At 45.6% G+C, this 24,205-nt stretch overlaps 1 protein-coding gene across 1 annotated transcript; it reads left to right on the top strand.

The window, feature by feature from the left end:
* The first annotated feature begins 4,266 nt into the window (after positions 1–4,266).
* On the top strand, positions 4,267–13,907 carry ITPRIPL2 (ITPRIP like 2). The gene is made up of 2 exons (XM_060786312.2): positions 4,267–7,397; positions 13,391–13,907. The coding sequence occupies exon 1, from the start codon at positions 5,479–5,481 to the stop codon at positions 6,907–6,909; it is 1,431 nt and encodes a 476-aa protein (XP_060642295.2). The 5' UTR covers positions 4,267–5,478; the 3' UTR covers positions 6,910–7,397; positions 13,391–13,907.
* Positions 13,908–24,205: the final 10,298 nt, after the last annotated feature.

The raw sequence follows: 24,205 nt of genomic DNA, 5'->3' as shown, positions 1-24,205 counted from the left end.
GTTTGAGGACCAGGACATCCGTAGGAAAACCAAGGTGCTTATTTATAAAGCTATTGTCCTCCCAACCCTGCTACACGCCTGAGAGACGTGGTCTATCTACAGACGTCACATGCAACTCCTAGAACAATTCCATCAGCGTTGCCTCCGAAAAATCCTACAAATCTCTAAGGAAGACAAGTGGACAAATGTCAGCGTGCTTGAAGAAGCAAAGACCACCAGCACTGAAGCGATGGTCCTCTGCCATCAAATCCACTTGACCAGCCACATTGGATGCCCGACCACAGTCTCCCAAAGCAGTTGCTCTATTCCGAACTCAAGAATGGAAAACAGAATGTTGGTGGGCAGAAAAAGAGATTTAAAGATGGGCTCAAAGCCAACCTTAAAAACTCTGGCATAGACACTGAGAACTGGGAAGCCCTGGCCCTTCAGCACTGCAGCTGGAGGTCAACTGTGACCAGCAGTGCTGTAGAATTTGAAAAGGCATGAATGGAGAGCAAAAGAGAAATGGGCCAAGAGGAAGGCATGTCAAGCCAACCCCGACCGAGACCGCCTTCCACCTGGAAACCAATGCCCTTACTGCGGGAGAAGATGCAATTCAAGAATAGGGCTCCACAGTCGCCTATGGACCCACCGCCAGTACACCGATCTTGGAAGACAATCCTACTCGGACAACGAGGGATCGCCTAAGTAACTAAGTAAGGTCTGAAATAAGAAGTAATGATCCATTCGTTTTACAAACGGCTGCTCCTTATCCCACACCTCAGAAAACACACTTTTAAGTAAGCAACCCGTCGTTTAAGAATGCTAGATGGGGACTCGATATCTATTCACCCCATCTGACATCCATATCTAATAAAATAATGGCATCAGGCATATCACACAAGCGAGCGATGACTCCTCCCAACCCATCCAATGTTCCCCTACACACTGTCCTCTTTTACTGGGGGTGAATGTTGTGCAGCCACTGCTGTCAGATGTGTGCGCTGAGCCTTTTCGGCAAAGCTGAATTGAGCAGGATGAAAAGACCACCCCCAAAACACACTTGAAAAGACATGTCACTGGCACAGAAGACGGGATGCTGAGAGGTCTACCTATCACATATAAAACTTTTCTGACACAAAGACTATTGAAGTGGATTGGTTACTGCTTTACTTGTGGCAGGTTCTTTGGCTGCGAGTGTCTGGCAACACGGGACTTTGTGTTGTGCAATTGAACCCGGGAGGCACCAGTCAACAAAGAGTGCCAAAGGCTGGGTCTAAGTTTGCATGGATTGGTTTATTGCCATGCCTAGATCTTTACACTCCAATCCTGCTGAGAACATTGTTGTGATGAGCAATAGCATTTCAAAATTTACCACTCTTCCCTCTACACTGTACAGTATCTTTGCTGAAATCAGGCATGGGGGGGGGGGGCTCGAGGGGCTTCAGCCCCCTCCGAAATTCTCATGGTGGTTCGCGAAAAGGCCTTACTGGTGCATTATTTAAACTGTTATGTTTATTCATATCATGATCTGATCACCATACTCAATATATCCCATATGCATAGGGGTATTGGGGTAATGATACAAAAGGTTTGCTAGGCTAGACCCTCTTTCACTCAGACTCAGCCTCCGCCGAAACTCAGCCCCCCCGAAACCACCCCTGAAAAAATTCAGCCCCCGAAACGAAATCCTGGCTACGGGCCTGGCTGAAATGAAGTGTTTAGACTCACATGCTGTACTCTAAATGAGAATATGCCACTGATTTATTCACAAAGGTGACATATTTCTTCTCCAAGATATCTCAGTTCCAAACTCGGCTCTTATCACTCACCTTGCCCTTTGACCCCTTATATCCCTCCCTAAATTTGATGCCCAGGGCTCAAGGTGACCATAGCACTGCACTGGACAAGTCAGTGGCTGACCAGGCGGTTCGTTGTCGTAAAGTGCAATAGGTCTCCCTTGTCAATTATTAAAGGATGTTAACAGAGCAACTGAAATCTCTCGCTCTTGTGCCAACAGAAATGGTTCGCTATAACAGTAAGTAACTCTGATGTGGAACAATAAATCAACAGAATGATCAAGATGTGTTCCTAAGATTATGGATCCAGGAACACCTTCAGCAGACGATGATGAATAGAAGGACAGAACATTTTGTCATCCCAGATGAGAAATGGGAATGAACAAGAATATAAGGGGGAAAACAGACTCTGGAGAAAGAAGGCGTCAGTCCTGCAAATCTTGCCTCCAAGAAGAAAACTTTGAAAAACAAGTTTCAAAGTACGGGTGAAGACATAAAATAACTTTAAGTCACTTCTGGTGTGAGAGAATTGGCTGTCTGCAAGGACATTGCCCAAGGGACACCCAGATGTTTTACCATCCTTGTGGGAGGCTTCTCTCATGTCCCCACATGGGGAACAGGAGCTGACAGAAGGAGCTCATCCACGCTCTCCCCGAATTCGAACCTATGACCTTCACTCCTGCTGGCACAAGGGTTTAACACTAATGTGCCACTGGAGGCCCCTGGGGAGTGGGGTGAGCTCCCACTGTTAGCCCCAGCTTCTGCCAACCTAGCAGTTCGAAAACATGCAAATGTGAGTAGATCAATAGGTACCACTTCTGCGGGAAAGTAACGGCGCTCCATTCAGTCATGCTGGCCACATGGCCTTGGAGATGTTTATGGACAACGCTGGCTCTTTGGCTTAGAAATGGAGATGTACACCAACCCCCAGAGTCGGACATGGACAAATTAACTTTTTTTCTGAAAAAGATCTCGGGTACCCCGATAAAATTGACAAATTGGAAGCCTTTCGAAGATTATGAAAAAGACAAAAATCTATTTGGGACACCATAAGACAATGGAAAATGGTAAATAACGAACCCCTCCGTTTCCCACTCCATCTTTTATTCTGTATAATATTTTCAATTTTCTTTTTTTAAAATAAATTTTATTGAGTATTTTAAACACAAACACATGGAAAGAGGGAGAACAATTAAAAAGGAGATAGAAACGTAGGAAACATATCCACCACCAAGAAGAGAAGAAAAAAGCCAAAAAAAGCCAACAAACTAGAAAAAAGGAAAAAAGAAAAAAAGAGAATATATATATATAAAAATGAAAAAATGACGAAAATACAAAAAGGGTACAAAAAATACAAAAAAACCAAAAACAAAACCTAAAACTAAAATGACCTCCACTCAAATCCCAGGATCTTCTTCAGTTATTTCTTCATCTCATTTATATCTTCTTAGTCTATATTGTTTTTCTATTTTTTTTCATAGTCATAAAAAGGGTCCAATCTGTCCTTTTTATAGATTTCCTGGTAATTTTTTTTAACTAAAAAGTAAGTTCATCCATGTCTCTTATTTCTTTAAGCTTATCTAGCCATTCATCAATAATGGGAATTTGTTCTTTTTTCCAATGTCTTGCAAAGCTAATTCTAGCTGCTGTTGTAATATAAGTTAGTAAGTTGTCTTCATTCTCTTCAAGTTGTAGTTCCAGGTCTGTGGAGCCTAACAGATAATATTCTGGTTTCTTCTTAAACTTTCTCTTAAGAATTTTTTGTGTTTCCTCATGTATTAATGACCAATATTTGGATGTTTCCTTACATGACCACCACATGTGGTAAAATGTACCTATCTGGTCACTACACTTCCAGCATTTATCAGATGTGTTTTTATACCTATGCCTTAGTTTTTTGTAGTATACCATCTGTGGAACATTTTAATCCAATTTTCCTTCCAATCCATTGCATAGGTGTATTTCAACTTTTTGTTCCACATTTCTTCCCATTCTCTAAATTGAATTGGTCTTCTTAAGTTTTCAGCCCATTTAATCATACCTGATTTGACCGGTTCCTTTGCAGTTAACCACACTAATAATTTATTGTAAGTTGTTGTTATAATTTTCTTTTCCATTCTTAAAAATTTGTCCCATGCATTTTCTTCCCAGTCAAATCCTATTTTTATATCTTGTTTATAATATTCTTTAATGTGTATATAATGAAGCCATGTTCAATTTTCGTAGCTATTGTTCAATTGTTCAAAAGTTTGAATCTCTGTTTTACCTTTAATTAAAATGCCTTTGTATCTTGGCCATATTCTCCAACCTAAGAGTCTCCTTTGGCGTGCTCCATTGCGGAAATCCACAATGGGGTTGCTTTATAAATGCTGGCCACATGGCCTTGGAGATGTCTATGGACAACGCTGGCTAGTGCTCTCTCTCTCTCCCTCGTTCTCTTCCTCCCTGGGCCCTTTCCTCCTCCTCTCTCTGAGCTCAACGGGGCGGCGACACTGAGATCTGGGTCTCCTTAGACGAGGAGGAGGAGGAGGAGGAGGAGGAGGAGGAAGCAGCCTCCCCGGCGGGGCCTCGGGAAGTAACGGTCCGGCAGAAGGAAGGAAGGAAGGAGGGGGAGGAGAAGGAGAGGAGAGCCTCCTCAGCCCCGTCCCGGGACAGGAGAAGTAAGCAAGCAAGGAGGGAGGGATAGAGCCGCCTCCGCCGTCGGAAAGAGGCCGAAGGAGAAAGAAGGAGGAGGAGTTGGAGTTGGAGTTGTCCTTCCTTCCTTCCTTCCTTCTTTTCGGAGAGATTGCATGGCTTGAGACTCATGGGCAGGAATCCCGGTCCATACACTCCCAGTGCTGCTGAGCTGTAGTTTGGCATCCCCACGGACTGGGCTGTTCCCTGTGCTGAGAAGGAAGCTCCACCAAAGGACTCTGGAGTGTGGACAGAGGTTAGAAGAGGACCACGTTCTGTTGTACTCAGACTCCTTGTGTGGAGGCCAGCATGCAGGGCTTGGTCATGGAATGCTTTGGTTCATAGTGAGCGTAGGAAGGAAACACCTCCAAGACGCCTTGCCTTGAGACAGAGACTGTGAACCCACGCTTCAAGAGTTGGGACACCAATGGCCACGCCATGCACTCCGCACATGCTCAGAGGCTCCTTCAATGCCAGTTATGACCACCACCTCCTCCTCCTGGGGCTTAGTCATGGAAAGATTGGATTCATGGTGACCTTACGCAGGAGAGACCTCCAAGATGTCCTTCCTTGAGACAGAGACAGAAACTGCTTCGCTTCACGAGTTGGGGCGCCAATGGCCAATGCTCAGAGCCCCCCTCGATGCCAGCCATGACCACCTCCTCCTCCTGGGGCTTTGTCATGGAAAGATTGGATTCATGGTGACCTTACACAGGAGAGACCTCCAAGACATCCTTCCTGTTCGCAACAGCCCTTGAGAGACAGAGACTGTGAACCCCATGTGTCAAGAGTTGGGGCGCTATGCACTCTGCGCATCCTCAGAGGCCTCCTCAATGCCAGCCATGACCTCCTCCTCCTCCTCCTGGGGCTTAGTCATGGAACGATTGGATTCATGGTGATCTTATGCAGGAGAGATCTCCAAGACATCCTTCCTGTTTGCAACAGCCCTTGAGAGACAGAGATTGCGAACCCCACGTGTCAAGAGTCGGGGCGCCATGCACTCTGCGCATGCACAGAGGCCCCCTCGATGTTAGCCATGACCACGGCCTCCTCCTCTTACCGCCTCAATGAGTGGGTCTTCTGGCCCTTGGCGCTGCTGTGCCTCTGGCAGGTCTGGAGGAGCCGTACAATTGTCGTTGGAGGAGAAGGTGCCACGACGACCTCCTTCCTGAAAGATAGCTCATTATTGCTGTTGGTGGCCCTGCTGGTTTTGAGTGCCTGGGCCTTGAGACGACGTCTCCGCTGCCAACAAGGCACCAAGGAGGCAAGAGCGGTGCCATCAAGGGTCGAGGTCAAGGCCCACAGTGGTCGTCGCTTGGCCTTGGAGGCCTTCTCCACCCAGCAGCAGCTGCTCCGTCCCTCCTCACACGTCTTGGGCCATAGCAAGGCTCGCCTGGGCCGGGTGGCAACCACGGTGGCCAAGGCTGGGAGAGAAGGGGGCCCCTTGAGGATGGCGCTGCGGGGTGACTGGGTGCTGGGTGGTGCCCACGAACAACCTCGACGTCCTGGCGCCGCCTTCGAGGTGTTGCTGCCTTTGCGCCTCCCGCCAGGAATCTGCCTCCAAGTGGCTCCCTCCAAGGAGCCCCAAGGGGTCTTTGCCTGCACCCTGGAGGTCTTTCTCAAGGAAGACGGAGCTGGAGTAGAAGCGCTGTGTATTGAGGGGCCCCAAGGAGTCCCCCACTTGTCCTCGGCACTAACACTGCGCTGGTTCGCAGCACAGCTTAAGCGGAGCCTGCGGGCAGTCCGTTGTAGCCTGCAGGAGCACCTGAGCCTCAAGGCGGGCCCTGGGCGGCCTCCCGTCCTCCGCCTTGGCCCTTGTTCTGACGACTACGTCTGCAGCCACCTCTGCCTTTCCTTACGCCTCACTCCAGCCCTTCCCATTGGCAAGGGCATCTTTTTGACCCCATTGCCAGGTCACCAAGGCACCCTCTGGACACTGGACACCTCCCACCTGGAGCGGCGCCTGTGGGGCTGGGTACGGGAGCGGGCCCCCCAAGACGCCTGCCACCTCCATTGCCTCCGGATCCTGGAAGAGCTCCGGGACCTCACTGGGCGCACCTTGGGGCCCCCGCTGCGTGACCAATGGCACCGGGCCCTCCGCTCTGAGGTTCTTGAGACAGCCCTCTTGCGCCTGTTGCTGCAGCGACGGGGTCCCTGGGGCAGGCAGTGGCTAGAGGACTGCCTGGGGGAGCTGGTGGCTTCCCTGGTGGGTGCCCTGAGGAGGCACAGGATGACGCACCTCTTCCTGGGCAGTGGTGCTAGCCTGCTCCCCCCGGCCCTGGGCCTGCCCCGGATGCTCAAGGAGGTTACTTCCGTCAACCTCAACCTCCTGGCTGGCTTCGAGGAGCCCTTCTTGGACTGGGTGGCCCTGCAGCTGTGGGACGCCTGGCAGCGGGCCGAGACCCTCCTGGGCAGGAATGGCACCCACCACTGCGATAACAGGAAGCATGCCCACTGAAGTCCAGGCCGGGACCCTTGGTGAGGAAGTGACCTCCACCTTGGTGGGCAAGGATGGAGCAGCATCGAACCCTTGAGTCAGAAGGGATCCCCATAGAGGGCCACCCACTCCAACCACTTTGGCCATAAAGGAGGACACAGTTAATGAATGAATGAAGGAATCCTAGAATCCTAGACTCGGAAAAGACCCCAAGGGCTACCCAGTCCAACCTCCTTCTTTCAGACATAATCCAACCCCCCCCCCCCGACAGATGGCCACCCAATCTCTGCTTGAAAACCCCCAGAGAAGACTATTCCACTGCTTTACAAGGCAGTGTGTTCTATTGAACAGTTATTACCATCAGAAAGGTCGTCCCAATGTTCAGTTGGAATCTCTTTTCCTGCCATTTGAATCTATGGCTCCATTATGTCCCATTCTCCAAAGCAGCAGGCTTCTGTCTTTCTTCTTTTGGAGGTCACTTGGGGCCAAAGTGACATGCTGTATGAAGGGTACGACTGACATAACACTTCTTATTATTATTGTTGTTGTTGTTGTTGTTGTTATTATTATTATTATTATTTGAAACACACAATGTATGCGAAGGAGGTGGTTGAGACTTTCTTTGGCATCCCCTTCCCATTAAAACAACCTTCGTACGCCTTCCAGCTCCAAACAGACACCAAGAACTGATGTTTATTATGGACAGAGAACTGGTTAGTTTCAGTAGCAGGATCCCTTTTGTGATCAATCACAGATTCCAAGATGGGGTTGAGTTTTCTTAGAGCTGCGATGGAGGAGGGTGAGTGGGCTGCTTTCTCCATTGATCTCACCTTAAAACCAAAGAGGATGAATTCCATGCACTGAGTAGCTTAGCCCATCGATAGCCTTCTTATTCTCATTTTGGGCATTGTTGATAGCACTCCTGATGCTGTTGGTCTCCAGCTCCCATCAGCCTCATCCAGGATTGTTGTGGTCAGGGATGGTGGGAGCCAGAGTCCAACAACATCTGGAAGATGTGGCCATGTGGTTTCCTTAGTGATCTGGTTCACCTGTGTTATGATTGTGCTGTTTTCCACATCCAGGAAATAATGACACGCTCTTCACCCTGGTTGTGGTGTATCTGATGCCTGAATATATCCTCAACCGGGACATGCGTGGTCCAACTGAGTGGATGCTTTTTTGTCATATGAAAGGATGCAAATCTTGGCCTTAATATACACAAATCTGCACTATTTTTGGAAACGTAAGGGCCATTCTGTTTCTCTGCCGTGGTAGTAGTAGAAATGCAGCCCTGCAAGTATTGTGGGCTTCCAAATAATAATAATAATATATGGTACTTTAGTTATATTCCACTCTATCTTCCTGAGGGGACTCAGGGTGGATTACAGAACACATATACGGCAAACATTCAATGCCGTTATACAATTAACAAGGACCGACAATACATAAACAAAGGTAAAGGCTTCCCATCTTTTTCCATCTCTACCATCTGGAGGTTGTGTTCAATTCCGGCCACGGGAGGAGTGGGGGCTGCTGTTGCTCCATCTTCCATGCCGAGGAGCTTTGTCGTCCATAGATTTCTATACAATTGGCATGTCCTTATGGGCGCCTTCTTTTATTACCACCCCGCTTAAAGAGGTGCCTATTTATCTACTTACATTTGTTTTCGATCTGCTAGGTGAGCAGAAAGTGGACTGACGGCGGGTGTTCTCCCTGACCCAGGCTTGAACTGCCAACCTTTTGATTGGCAGGATTTTCTACAGCTTAGTGGTTTAACCCGCTGTGCTAAGCCCAGCCGCAATGTTGCGCCTGAGCTCTCATCATTCTTTACCATTTTCATGGGCTGGTTATAGTTGCTGGCTAACAACATTGCGGGGGGGGGGGGTGCCTTTCTTTCATAAGCCTTTATTTAAACAGAATAGTATTCCAATAGCTCTAGTCAAGTGGTTCCAAAACCGAAGGGAAAAACGCTATGCCTGGCTCAACTTGATTCAAAGCATACTGTCTCAGGAACGAGTGCTTAATTTCCTCTAAATTTATGCAGGATATATGTGTCAAAGAGTGAAAGCACTTGCAGACCTTCTCCTTTATCTTTTAGGAACTGCTGCTGGTCCTCTTTTTCATGCCTTTGTGATGCATGGATGCTACTTGGGCACTGAAGGGTTGTACCAGCAAACTGTATGACGCTTTGTGCAGGGAATTTTCAAGGTTGCAGAACAATGGAAGTTTGGATGAGTATTTTTCTCCAATGGTAAAAAGTGGAGGAAGGAAGCCTGTAATGTTTTTAAGAGATGAATTGTGATTCTTGGAAGCTTCCAAGACTGATCAGTCACCCCATGAAGGCGAGGAAACTCGGGAAATTGATTGGAGCGGCCCGGATTTACACTGCTATATCAAATCCAGGCTATCTGTTTTGAACTGGATTTTAGGACAACGTAGACTATAATCCAGTTCAAAGAGGATAATGTGGATTATCTCGTTTGGATAACACAATGTAACAGATTTTGAAAAAATGTACTGTTCCTGGATTTAAAGTGTTATTCGTGTTTAATTGGGTGGCCCTTACTTTGGAAGTAGTTGTTCAACTCCAGAAACTTTGTTTTTGTGGCCACAAATTGGTTGAAACTCGTATCAGATATTCATGGGAAAACAAAATGTGCTACGGGATGTCCTACAAAAACAAAGTTTTAATTGTGAATTTGTGCATAATTCTATTTTAATTTGTGTAAACAATATTTTAAATAATGATTTTATGTCCCCTTTGGGGAGATAAAGTGGGGTATAAATAAATACAATAATAATAATAATGTTGTTGTTCATTCGTTCAGTCGTCTCCGACTCTTCGTGACCTCATGGACCAGCCCACGCCAGAGCTCCCTGTCGGCCGTTACCACCCCCAGCTCTCTCAAGGTCAGTCCAGTCACTTCAAGGATGCCATCCATCCATCTTGCCCTTGGTCGGCCCCTCTTCCTTTTGCCTTCCACTTTCCCCAGCATAATTGTCTTCTCTAGGCTTTCCTGTCTCCTCATGATGTGGCCAAAGTACTTCAACTTTGTCTCTAGTATCTTTCCCTCCAGTGAGCAGTCGGGCTTTATTTCCTGGAGGATGGACTGGTTGGATCTTCTCGCAGTCCAAGGCACTCTCAGAACTTTCCTCCAGCACCACAGTTCAAAAGCATCGATCTTCCTTCGCTCAGCCTTCCCTAAGGTCCAGCTCTCACATCCGTAGGTGACTACAGGGAATACCATGGCTTTGACTAGGCGGATCTTTGTTGCCAGTCTGATGTCTCTACTCTTTACTATTTTATCGAGATTGGACATTGCTCTCCTCCCAAGAAGTAAGCGTCTTCTGATTTCCTGGCCACAGTCTGCATCTGCAGTAATCTTTGCACCTAGAAATACAAAGTCTGTCACGGCCTCCACGGTTTCTCCCTCTATTTCCCAGTTGTCAATCATTCTTGTTGCCATAATCTTGGTTTTTTTGACGTTTAGCTGCAACCCGGCTTTTGCGCTTTCTTCTTTCACCTTGATTAGAAGGTTCCTCAGCTCCTCCTCGCTTTCGGCCATCAGAGTGGTGTCATCTGCATATCTGAGGTTGTTAATGTTTCTTCCAGCAATTTTCACCCCAGCTTTGCATAATAATAATAATAATAATAATAATAAGATGATGATGATGATGATGATGATGTCAAACCGCTTTGAGTCCCCTTTGGAGTGATAAAGCAGGGTATAAATAAATATAACAACAATAATAATGTCAAACTGCTTTGGGTCCCATTTGGAGAGATAAAGCAGGGTATAAATATATAGAATAATTCTAATACTAATAATGATAATAACTTTTTATGTCATTATGATAGAACCAGTTAGGAAATGACATTTATAACCCAGGAACAAAAACCATAGTGTTATAGAGTGTAATCTGGATTATATGGCAGTGTAGATCCAGCCTAAGCAAATTTCCTGTTGTAAGGAGAAGTCAGCAACACTCCAAATGTCCCGGCCTTGGCACTAAATGCACTTGCTGCCGCTGGTGCCTTTCATCACAGATACAGATAAAGCATTTGCAAGGCACCCGGAGACTATTTTTAGGGGCTGTTTGGTGGTTTGCAAAAGAGATGTGGCCTCTACTTTGGAGATAACATGGTTGGCGTGACCGCAAATGCATTCCTAGAGAAATCAAAGCAAGAGGGCATCCTGTGATTTGGCTTTTAGCCCCAGGACTTGGAGAGGTCTGCTGATGGTGGGGCGCATGATGAAAGTGTGAAAGAGGATGGCGTGAAGGGAAGAATGGTGCAAAGCATGGAAGGAGAAATGGGCCGCTTTGTTTCCCCGTCTCAGTGCATTCAGACCATGCAGAGTTTGAAAACCAGAAGTACAAATGCATATCCTGGAACCAAAAATAATACTCGTAGCACTTTATTTTCATAAATCTATTTTTAAACTAATTTTAGCCTGTGTTAAATGTGTGAAATATTTTCTTTGAAGCAGGAAGCATCTTTTTTTTTACTAAAGAAGTGGATGCTCTAATTTGTAATCTGATAGAAAACAAGAGGTACTCATAAACCAGAAGCAATACTTAATGGCTGCCTTATGAAAAGCTGTTGTCTTTGATGTGTCATTGAGAGAGAATCCGGTTCAGAAAGAAAAGGCTTATGTAAAGAGCTTCATGGTACAACAAACTTCCTGTGATGATGATTCTAGTGAGTCTCCTGGGGTTCGGCCAAACTGGAGTCTTCCCAGATTAGTCAACTGAGGTTTGATATTACACTTCATGTATGGAATGCTAAATTTCAAAGATTGGGAAAGAGGCAGAGGACCCTTCTACACTGTCATACAATCCAGTTTGATGCAGATTACTCTATGTAACCAAATTTTAAAAATGCCCTATTCCTGGTTTGAAAGTATCATTCCTATTTAATTGTGTGGTCCTTCCTTTGAAAGTAGTTTTTCTACTCCAGAAACTATGTTTTTGTGGCACAAACTAGGTCAAATTGGTGGAGACTCTGAGATATTCATTGTAAAAATTAGAGCTAATAATAATAATAATAACTATAACTGCAAAGACTCTGGCACAAGCCAGTCAAGGTGATCTTAGTGGTGATCAGCACACTGGGTGCAGTGCCTAAAGACCTTGACCTGCCCTTAAACACAATCAGCGCTGACCAAATTACCATCTGTCAGCTGCAAAAGGCCACCCTACTGGGATCTGCACGCATTATTCGCCGATACATCACATAGTCCTAGACACTTGGGAAGTGTGTGACGTCTGATCCAATACAACAACTAGCAGAGTGATCTTGTTTGCTGTGTACTAATCTTGTTTCAAATAATAATAATAATAATAATAATAATAATAATAATGTATTTATATAACCCCTCCAGAGAGGTTTAATCGCCACAGAAGTGGGATGCTGGTATAGGTACTCTTTTGTTAAAAACAGCCCTTCTGTATGGCTGCAGATTGCCTTTGTGCTGTTCTGGTTCAATGGCTGCACTTCTTGTTTACATTGCATGTTTCTGTATGTCTTATATTCAGTATTTGTAATAATTATAACAATAAGAAGAATAATAATTTTCTTAGGTACATTCATGTATGGAACAAATCATTACACTTAACAGAATATCATGGTTGTAAAACTATGAACTCGTGATTTTAAGAAATCTGACTGTGAAGTGAAAATTTTGGAGATTAGTTGGTTAATTTTGCAAAGGAGGCTTCTCCAATAAAGATGGAAAAGGCAGTTCATGAGGGCCATTCTATACTGACATATAAAGTCCAGATTATTTGCTTTGAACTGGATTATATGGCAGCATAGAAAGGACCAAAATTATCTCTTTCTTATGCCATTCCAGAAGGTTAAAGTACTGAACCTCACACTATCCAAACCACCTTGAGTCCCCATGGGGAGAAAGGAGAGGTATAAATACAGATGATGATGATGATGATGATGATGATAATAATAATAATAATAATAATAATAATAATAATACAAACAGCAAAAATGCTTCAATGCTAAACCCTCCTGCCTCCCCCAAATTACCTTCTGCTTTTGTTGTTGTCATTGTTGTTTTTACAACACAACCAATTAGGAAATGACCTTTATAACCCAGGGACAAAAAATAATTTACACACTGTTATAATTGATCAGAGGTCCCCCTGGTGGTACAGCAGGTTAAACCGCTGAGCTGCAGAACTTGCTGACCAAAAGGTTGGCAGTTCGAATCCAGGGAGAGGGGTGAGCTCCTGTTGTTAGGCCCAGCTTCTGTCAACCTAGCAGTTCGAAAACATGTAAATGTGAGTAGATTAATAGGTACCACTTCTGCGGGAAGGTAACTGTGTTCCATGCAGTCATGCTGGCCACATGACCTAGGAGGTGCCTCCAGACAACGCCGGCTCTTCATCTTAGACATGGAGATAAGCACCACTCCTCAGAGTTGGACACAATAAGAATTAATGTCAAAGGGAAACCTTTAATACAATTGAGCTTTTGCTTTAACAGGGTGGAAAACACACACCAAAAAGGGAAGCATGTCATGGGATCCTCAGCAATGTTTTCCTCCTGAGATGTTGCGGCTATGTGAAAAGAGGAAGAGCAATGAATGTTTTCCATGGGTTGCAAAAGTTTTTTGGATGATACCAAAGCACTTCGTGAGTTAACTTGTGCAGCCTTGTATTGAAGCACTAACCAAGGATGCACCTACACCATAGTACCTATGCAGTTTGACTCCTCTTTAACTGCTGTAAATCAATGCTATAGCATTATGGGATGTATAGTTTCGCAAGGTCTTTAGCTTTCTTTGCTGAAGAGTGCTGGCAACTCACCAGGCTACAACTCCCATAGTTCCACAGCATTGAGCCATGGCGGGAAGTTTATCCTTAAGATAATCAGCAAGTTTTCTAAGTGTTATGATTGTTCTTGTTTGTACAGTTCTAAACATTTGCACTTGCCTTGCTTCCTTTCTGAAAGGATTATCAGTTTTGAAACTTGCCCCTAATAATAAAGATATTTTTTGAGACTGCTGTGTTTCTTTGATAAACTGAGACTGAATCTACACTGCCCCATATCCCAAGGTCTGGTCCCATTTCCTTATCTCAGATTATATTTTGTAACAAAATTTGAAAACAATTCTGTTCCTGGTTTGTACAGTCCACACTTTGAAAGTAGTTGTTCTCCTCCAAAAACTTGGTTTTTGTGGCTACCACAAACTATGTTAAGTTGGTTGGGATTCGATGAGATAGTCCTTGAAAAGCTATAGCAAAATGTGCTGCAGGGATGTCCACTAGCTGCAGGAAATCTGCTGTCCAGAGGGTTAGCAGTTCAAAGCTGTGAGTCGGGGTAAACTCCCAATTGTCAGCCCTAGCTTCTGCCAATCTAGCAGTTCGAAAGCATGCAATGTGAGTAGATCAACAGGTACTGCCTCGGCAGGAAGACAAAAGGGCGCTCCATGCAGACATGCCTGCAAAACATGATCAGAGATGTCTTGTGCTGGTACAGCTGTACCAGGAGCTCCAATTTTGTTTGCTTTGCATTGAATGTTTGTTGCAGTCCTAAGTTTCAGGGACTCTGCAGATAGGTGGCTTCTTTTGGCTGCAATCATAGGGCAAGCCACCTGTCAATTATAGTTAGGTTCCCTGGTCCCACCCCTTTTTGAGTTTTGGAGGGAATAGAAGCCTTTTTGAGTCAGTTCTCACAGAGAAGCCTTTCGCACAGGACATAAAACGAAGAGCTCCTGTAGAAAGCTTCGTCTTCTACGGCCTGGCCGGGGAGATATACAGCCTACAGCCTACAGCTTGGCCGGGGAGAAAAGGCTCTACAGCTTGGCTGGGGTTATACAGCCCACAGCTTGGCCAAGGATCATACAGCCTTACAGCCCTTTTGCTGAGGGACTTCAGCCAGCCATCACAGAAACCTGAACTCCTTTTTCCCTCATGTTGTGGCAGCTCCACTGGCTGCCGATCTGCTTCTGGGCTAGATACAAAGTGCTGGTCATTACCTTTAAAGCCCTAAATGGCTTAGGTCCCGGCTATTTGTCAAATCGCATCTCCTCTTATATACCAACTCCAACACTGCAATCAGCAGAGGAGGCCCTACTCTCGGTCCCACTCCTGTCACAAATGCAGCTGGTGGGAAAGAGAGAGAGGGCCTTCTTTGTGATCAGCCCCCACCTCTGGAACTCCGCTCCCTAAATAAATAAAAACAGCCCCCTCCTTCCTCTCCGTCAAAAAACAATTAAACTTATTTCTGTACATCGACATATGGAGAGGAGGATGGCTAGAAGTTCACAGTCACTTAATATTTATTATTTATTTACTTTATTTACTTTATTTGTATACCGCTCTTCTCAGCCAATTAGGCGACTCAAGCGGTTAACAATAAGAAGCGGCAAAAATTCAATGCAACACCATACAGCCATTTAAAAGACAACACACTAACACACTAAGCAAATAACATCAGTGACCATCAATAACATCAATAACCAGTTCACTAGCGTCTCATAACTAAAATCATAATCCAAGTTCGTCATCCGTTGTTCCGATTCCTAGAATTCATTGTAATTCATTGCACTGCCTATTCAAACGCCTGTTCGAATAACCAGGTTAATATTTATTTATTTATTTATTTATTTACTGTCCTTGTATACTGCCGTTTCTCAGCCTAACTGGCGACTCAACGCGGTTTACAACAGAATATACAGTACACAGTATACAATTAAAACCGTAAAAAACATAATACACAATATTTCACATAAATCACAATCCAATACATCTCCTAACTAAAATCGTGGTCCAATTGCATCATCCATATTACCAATCTGTAGTCGACACATTCATTGCACCGAATTAACCAAATGCCTGCTTGAACATCCAAGTTTTTAGTCTTTTTCGGAATACCATCAGCGAGGAGGCTGATCTTACCTCCATGGGAAGGGCGTTCCAGAGCCGAGGGGCCACCACAGAAAAGGCCCTGTCTCTCGTCCCCGCCAGCCGCACCTGTGAAGCAGGCGGGATAGAGAGCAAGGCCTCCCCAGAAGATCTTAGGGTCCTGGTGGGCTGATAGGCCGAGATACGTTCGGATAGGTAGGTTGGGCCAGAACCGTTTAGGGCTTTAAAGGCCAACGCCAGCACTTTGAATTGAGCCCTGTAATAGTCCTGTTCTGAATTTGTCACTGCACTCTGACTCAGTTGGCTTTCAACTTAGATTATCCCGTTGACCTCACTGGCTTCATCAGCTGTATTATATTTTAATAATGATTCTAAATGAATGGTAATGTGTTGTTTATATAATTTATGTTTAATATCTGTTATGTTAGATGTGGATTAATTGATTGCTTTATGTTGTTATTTATGTATTGGAACTGGCATTGAATGTTTGCCATCTTTTGTTGTAATCCGCCCTGAGTCCCCTCGGGGAATGTGGGTGGAATATAAACAAAGGTGATTATTATTATTATTATTATTATTATTATTCTCATCCAAGAATTAAATCCACTAAGGCAACAAGTAAGGTCCTACAGTGGAACCTCTACTTTAGAGTGTCCCAACTTAAGAACATTTTGAGTTAAGAATCATTGCTCGACCCTGGTTTTGCTTTGGCATAAGTGCAGCATTTTGAGTTAAGAGCTAGTGCCAGAGGGAATGCTAGCGCCAGAGTCCAGGGCTTTAGGGCTTCAAGGGAGCAGTCTCCGGGCTTCATGCTGTTGTCCACTTTGGGAGATTGCTGTCTGCTGCTTTGCAATTTGAGGAACTTTGGGTTAGTTGATTTTGTCTGTGTGTTTATTCCTGGTATGTCTGGCTTCATGAAGAAAGAAAAGGGAGTCTAGAATGAGGACAGGATGAAGAAGAAAAGGATGCTTCTGCCTCTTCACTTTGTGCTTCCTTGCCACAACTTTGTGCTTCTACCATTTTAAAGTTGATCTTTCTTTCTTTCTTGTTCCATGTGAATGTGCATTTATACATTATTTATCTATATAAATAAAAATGTAATGTTCGTTTGTGGGATTAACAGAACTCAAAAACCAGTGGGCCAATTGACACCAAATTTGGACAGCATACACCTAACAACCCAATGTATGTCCTTCACTCAAAAAGTTTTGATTTTGTCATTTGGGAATTGTAGTTGCTGGGATTTATAGTTCACCTACAATCAAAGAGCATTCTGAACTCCACCAATTATGGCATTGAACCAAACGTGGCATACGGACTTATCATCTCTCCTCTACTAGGCAGAGGACCTTCTCGATTGTGGCCCTTATTTATGGAATGCCTTGCCAGTTGAAACCCGATCTATCCAAGACCTACTTGCTTTTCAGAAAGCCTGTAAAACCTTTCTCTTCTGACAAGCTTTTGAGCAATATTACATTGTCGGGATGTGAAGAACAGGGGTGGGTGGGAGGGGGAGAGTTCCAGTCCTCGGGGGGCCCCCATAGAGGTGATGATGGGGAGGGGGAGATACGGAAAAGGGAGAGTTAAGAAACCAATTTGGCCAATTTGTGAACAAACCCTGAAGAAAATTCCAAAATGTTCTCCTGACTTGCTAAACATGGGTTCCAAGGTAGACGGCCCCCCTGGATTGAAGGTGGTGCTGTTGAACGCCAGGTCTGTCAATGGCAAAACAATAATAATTCAGGATGTAATACTTGATGAAAAGGCAGATCTGGCGTGCATTACAGAGACCTGGTTGGACGAGGCTGGAGGGGTTAATCTCACCCAGCTCTGCCCACCAGGTTATGCCGTGCAGCACCAACCGAGATCCGGGGGGCAGGGAGGTGGAGTTGCAATAGTCTATAAAGATTCCATCTCCTTGATCAGGGGCCCGGCCTTACAGTTGACCTTGTTTGAATGTGTCCACCTGAGGTTAGGAGACCGGGACAGAATAGGGCTGTTGTTGGTGTACCAACCACCCCGCTGCACTACGGCCGCCCTATCTGAGCTTGCAGAGTTGGTCTCGGGCCTGGCATTGGAGTCCCGGCGGCTTGTAGTGCTGGGGGACTTCAATGTCCATGCAGAGACCACTCTTTCAGGAGCAGCTCAAGACTTCATAGCCACCATGGCAACTATGGGGCTGTCCCAGCTAATATCTGGCCCTACCCACTGTGCTGGACACACACTTGACTTGGTCTTCTGTCAGGGCTGGGAAGAAGGTGGCGGTGCGGAGGAGCTGTCAATCTCTCCTTTGCCATGGACTGACCACCACCTGATCAAGTTTAGACTTGCCGCAACTTCTAACCGCCACAGGGGTGGTGGACCTATTAAGATGGTCCGCCCCAGGAGGCTTATGGATCCAGAAGGACTCCTGATGGCTCTTGGGGATGTTTCCGCTGCCTTGGATGGTGATTCTGTCGATGCCCTGGTCGCTCACTGGAATAGGGAGTTGACTAGGGCAATAGACATGATTGCTCCGGAGTGCCCTCTCTTAAGTCGCCGAGCTAAACCTTCCCCTTGGTTTAACGAGGAGCTGGTGGAGCTGAAGCGAACAAAGAGGTGGCTAGAGAGCGTGTGGCGGAAAGAGCCCAGCGAGCCAAATGGAACACGCCTACGCCTTTATTTAAGGGCGTATGGCGCGGAAATAGAGGGCACGCAAAATGCTTTCTATTCAGCCAACATTGCGTCCGCAAGGAACCGTCTGGCAGAGCTGTTTCGAGTAGTCAGAGGGTTGTTGAATCCCACCTTGAGTGGGTCCCCTGACGACTCAGCAGCGCACTGTGAAGCATTTGCTCAGTACTTTGCGGACAAAGTCGCTTTGATCCGTTCGGGCTTTGACACCACATTATCTGCAGTCTCTGAGGATGTAACCCAAGTATCTGCTTGTCCAGTTTTGTTGGATTTGTTTCGATCTGTTTAACTCGACGAGGTCACCAGGGCTCTTGGAGAGGCGAGGCCTACCACATGCATCCTAGACCCCTGCCCTTCCTGGCTGGTGAAAGAAGCCAGAGGGGGTTTGGCAGAGTGGGTAAAGGTGGTGGTTAATGCCTCCCTTCGGGAAGGCAATATTCCAGCCAGCTTAAAACAAGCTGTTATTAAACCGCTGTTGAAAAAACCATCACTAGACCCCACTCAATTCGTCAACTTTTGGCCAGTTTCCAATCTCTCCTACTTGCGCAAAGTCCTGGAACGTGTGGTGGCCTCGCAACTCTAGGAGTTCCTGGTAGACACAAACTATCTAGATCCGGCACAGTCTGGCTTTAGGCCGGGACATGGTACCGAGACAGCCTTGGTCGCCTTAGTGGATGATCTGCGCCGGGAACTGGACAGGGGGAGTGTGTCCCTGTTGGTTCTGCTGGACCTCTCTTCGGCCTTCGATACCGTCGACCACGGTATCCTTCTGGGACACCTCGCAGGTATGGGTCTTGGTGGGAACTGCTTTGCAGTGGCTCCGGCCCTTCCTCGAGGGTTGCTCCCAGAAGGTGTCACTAGGGGGCACCTGCTCGACTTCTCGGCCATTGTACTGTGGAGTCCCGCAGGGTTTAGTACTGTCCCCTATGTTGTTTAACATATACATGAAGCCGTTGGGAGAGATCATCTGGAGTTTTGGGGTGCGGTGTCATCTGTACGCAGATGATGTCCAACTCTATCACTCCTTTTCACCTGCTACTAAGGAGGCTGTTCAGGTCCTGAACCGGTGCTTGGCCGCTGTAACAGACTGGATGAGGGACAACAGATTGAAACTAAATCCAGACAAGACAGAGGTACTCCTGGTCAGTCGTAAGACTGAACAAGGTATGGGGTTACAGCCTGTGCTGGACGGGGTCACACTCCCACTAAAGGCGCAGGTTCGCAGTCTGGGAGTTCTCCTACACTCATCGCTGAGCCTGGAACCCCAGGTCTCGGCGGTGGTCAGGGGAGCCTTTGCACAACTAAAACTTGTGCGCCAGCTGCGCCCGTACCTTGGGAAGGCTGACTTGGCCACGGTAGTCCACGCTTTGGTTACATCCCGTTTAGACTACTGCAACGCTCTCTACGTGGGGTTGCCTCTGAAGACTGCCCGGAAGCTGCAGCAAGTACAACGTGCGGCAGCCAGATTACTAACGGGTGCTGGGTACAGGGAGCACACCACTCCGCTGTTACGCCAGCTCCACTGGCTGCCAGTTAGCTTCCAAGCACAATTCAAAGTGCTGGTGTTAACCTATAAAGCCCTAAACGACTCCGGCCCGGTTTACCTCTCCAAACGTATTCTCCCCTACGAACCATCAAGATTACTAAGATCGTCTGGAGGGGCCCTGCTCTCGGATGAGGGACAGGGCCTTCTCGGTGGTGGCCCCGCGACTCTGGAACTCTCTCCCGCCAGAGGTTAGAACCACCCCAACAATCCTGACATTCAGGAAACAGGTGAAGTCGTGGTTATGGAGACAGGCTTTCGAATAATGAAACAATGATTTGGATGGAAGATGGTGTATATTCGATTTTACTATGACAACTGACCACTGTAGTTTTAAATATATGTGCTTTTAAAATGTTTTATTGTAATGTGTATTTTGATATTATACCGATTGTATGTGTTTTTATGGTTGGAAACCAGGCTGAGTCCCTCTTATGAGGTGAGAAGCTCGGTATATAAAACTTTGAAATAAATAAATAAATAAATAAATAAATAAATAAATTGATGGGTGAATAACTCGGGACTATGCCTGTTCTTGTTTTTATTGTATTTTAAAGTTAATTGTATTGTTTTAATCTATTGCTGTAAACCGCTCCGAGCCAAATTGGGAGTAGCGGTATACAAGTCAAATAAATAAATAAAAATACAGGACTCCCATGACTATCAGAAAGCACAGAAGGGTTTGGTGGACATTGACCTTGAGTTTGGGAGTTGTAGTTCACCTATATCCAGAGAGCATTGTAGACTCAAACAATGATGGATCTGGACCACACTTGGCACAAATATTCCATATGCCCAAATATGAACACAGATGGAATTTGGGGAAAATAGACCTTGACATTTGGGATTTGTAGTTACTGGGATTTATAGTTCACCTACAATCAAAGAGCATTCTGAATCCCACAAACGACAGAATTGGGGCAAATTTCCCACACAGAACCCCCATGACCAACAGAAAATACTGTGTTTTTTGGTAATCTTTGGTGACTCTTCTGACACCCCCTCGCAACCCCCCCAGGGGTCCCAAACCCCAGATTGAGAAATGCTGCCTTAAGGCCATCCAGTCCAACTCCCTTCACCAGGGCAAGAAAACATAATCAAAGCCCTCCTGACAAAGGGCCATCCAGCCATTCACACACACACACATATGTATATGACAGATGCAGTATCAAAGATTTGAAAGGGACCCCTAAAGAAGGACAATTATATGTTGCATGTTCCAGAGTGGGCAAACCAGACAATCTCCACATCAACACTGGCAAAGAAACAGCAAGAAATACTGTTTACCAGAAGCATAAAGACATTACATATATTAGAAACCAACACTTTCTCATTACTTTATTTTCCAGATCACAAGACTGAGCCACAGCAAAGCGTGGTAGGGGACCACTAGTTATCTATAAACACATAATGAAAAATTAGGGTTTTTTGTAGGGCTTTGATGAGAGCATTTCGAGTTGAGAGCTCAGTCACGGAACAAATTAAACCCTTAAGTCAAGGTATCACTGTACCCCAAAGAGATTTGGGAATCAAGATGATGACTGCTCCTGCAAGCCGTGGCAGGCAGAGGAGGAGGAGAGTGAGGAGGAGGAGGAGGAAGAGACCCTCAAAGGGCATCTAGCCCAACCCCCTTCAGCCAAGGAGGAAGACACAGTCAAAGCCCTCCCAACAGACAGACATTCAACCTCAGTTCAAAAACCTCCAGAGAAAGAGACTCCACTGGAGTTCCAGGCAGCTTATACTTTACTACTCAAAGTAAGAGTACCCCAAAGGGCATCTAGCCCAACCTCCTTCAGCTAAGCAGGAACGCACAATCAAAGCCTGTCTGGAAACTTCCAGAGATGTTTCATTACTACAGAAGTGGAGTGTTGGTGTTTTTTTAAGTATAGTTACTGTTACAACTTTTATAATTTGCACAATTTGTTGACTGAGTTTCAGTAAATATCACTAAAATGGAAAATTTTCTAATCAAGAAAAGAAAATCTCTTGACAATGATATTTGTGATTAAGCCCATGGACTAGTTATAGAGGAAACAACACAGGAACATCAGCAAAACATCTGAGTCTAATGAGATAGATACTTCACTACATTCATTTCCCTCCCTCTCATCTCAATGTCCACAGAGCTCATTTCTGCTAAAAATGAGAGGGCAGGTCAAGTGGATTGTAAACAGTGTAAACAATGCCCTTAGGAATTTTCAATTTATTGGTGAGTCAGCTTTTGGAGCTGTATTTCAATTTTCAAGGTTTCCATCAAGCGAGGCAAGCAAAGGCAGGAAATTGGGAGAGGGTCAGCGAGACCTTTATGCCAAGCAACAAGCCTGAGCAGAGATGGAAGTGACCATGAGCAACTCCACAAGCATCTTTCATAACCAGGCCTTTGTTCAGGGAGATGGCATTTTCTAATCTGACAGTTCTCAAAATAGCCCAACTCCACAGTGGGCTTGGAGAAGGCAATGCAGCCAGAAAGAGGAAAAAAACCTATAGAAATGCATCCAACTTGAAAAGAGCCACAGCTCAAGAGATACAGCACCAACTTTTTGGGCAGGATGCCCCAAGTTCAATACCAGCTGGTCTTCAGGTAGGGATGGAAAAGAACAACAGAACAACAATACTGAATAGATCAACCAAATGAGTGATCTGGTGGAAGATCATTTTGTCTTGTCCCTTAAAAGCAGGCTCCCCTTAGAATCATAGAATCATAGTTAGAAGAGACCTCGTGGGTCATGCAGTCCAATCCCCTGCCAAGAAGCAGGAAAATCTCATTCAAAGCACCCCTGACAGATGGCCATCCAGCCTCTGTTTAAAAGCCTCCATAGAAGGAGCCTCTACCACACTTTAGGGTAGAGAGTTCCACTGCTGAACAGCTCTCACAGTCAGAAAGTTCTTCCTAATGTTCTGGTGGAATCTTCTTTCTTGTAGTTTGAAGCCATTGCTCTGCATCCTAGTCTCCAGGGCAGCAGAAAACAAGCTTGCTCCCTCCTCCCTATTACTTCCCTTCACATATTTATACATGGCTATCATGCCTTCTTTTCTACAGGCTAAACACACCCAGCTCTTTAAGCTGCTCCTCATAGGGCTTGTGCTCCAGACTCTTGATCATTTTAGTCGCCCTCCTCTGGACACATTCCAGCTTGTCAATATCTCTCTTCAATTGTGGTGCGCAGAATTGGACACAGTGTGATTCCCGGTGTGGTCTAACCAAGGCAGAATAGAGGGGTAGCATGACTTCCCTGGATCTAGATAGACACTATATTCCTATTTATACAGGCCAAAATCCCATTGGCTTTTTCAGCTGCAGCATCACATTGTTGGCTCATGTTTAACTTGTTGTCCATAAGGACTCCAAGATCTTTTTCACACATACTGCTGTCAAGCCAGGTGTCCCCTATTCTGTATCTTTGTATTTCATTTTTTCTGCCTAAGTGGAGTATCTCGCATTTGTCCCCATTGAACTTCATTTTGTTAGTTTCGGCCCATCTCTCTAATCTGTTAAGATTGTTTTGAATTTTGCTCCTGACTTCTGGAATATTGACTATCTCTCCCAATTTGGTGCCAATTTTTGCCCTTTTGTTTTAAAGTCCAATGCAATGGTCCAAGTACAACACTTAGTCCTAACCACAACAATTCTTGTAAATTAATGCTTACACAAGCTCCATTTGCTCAATGGCTCTTCTCCAGTTGGGACTAATAACTGGATATAGGCCAATAGCAACACCTTCGGCTTGCCCCAGTCCCCTCTTGTAATCTGGTGTCAAATTTATGCCGATGACACCCAACTCCATTACTCCTTTCCACCCAATACCAAGGATGCCATCCTAGTCCTAAACTGATGCCTGTCACCAGTGATGGACTACATGAGGGCCAACACGTTGAAATTAAATCCAGACAAGACAGAGGTACTTCTGGTTAGTCAGAAGTGGGATCAGGGTGTGGGATTACAGCCTGTGCTGAAGGGGGTCACACTCTCCCTGAAGATGCACGTTTGCAGTCTGGGGGGTGATCCTGGACTAATCACTGACTCTGGAACCCCAGGTGTCAGTGCTGGTCAGGAGCACCTTTGCACAGTTAAAACTTGTGCACAGTTAAGACTTGGCCATGGTAGTCCACGCCTTAGTCACATCCCATTTGGACTACTTCAATGCTCTCTATGTGGGGTTGCCTTTGAAGACAGTTCAGAAGCTTCAATTAGTACAAAGATCTGCGGTCAGGTTATTA

This window comes from Anolis sagrei, chromosome X, assembly GCF_037176765.1.
Source record: "Anolis sagrei isolate rAnoSag1 chromosome X, rAnoSag1.mat, whole genome shotgun sequence".
Lineage (NCBI taxonomy): Eukaryota > Metazoa > Chordata > Lepidosauria > Squamata > Dactyloidae > Anolis > Anolis sagrei.
Note: the sequence above shows the minus strand (reverse complement) of the source record. Positions and strands in the feature narration are given on the sequence as shown.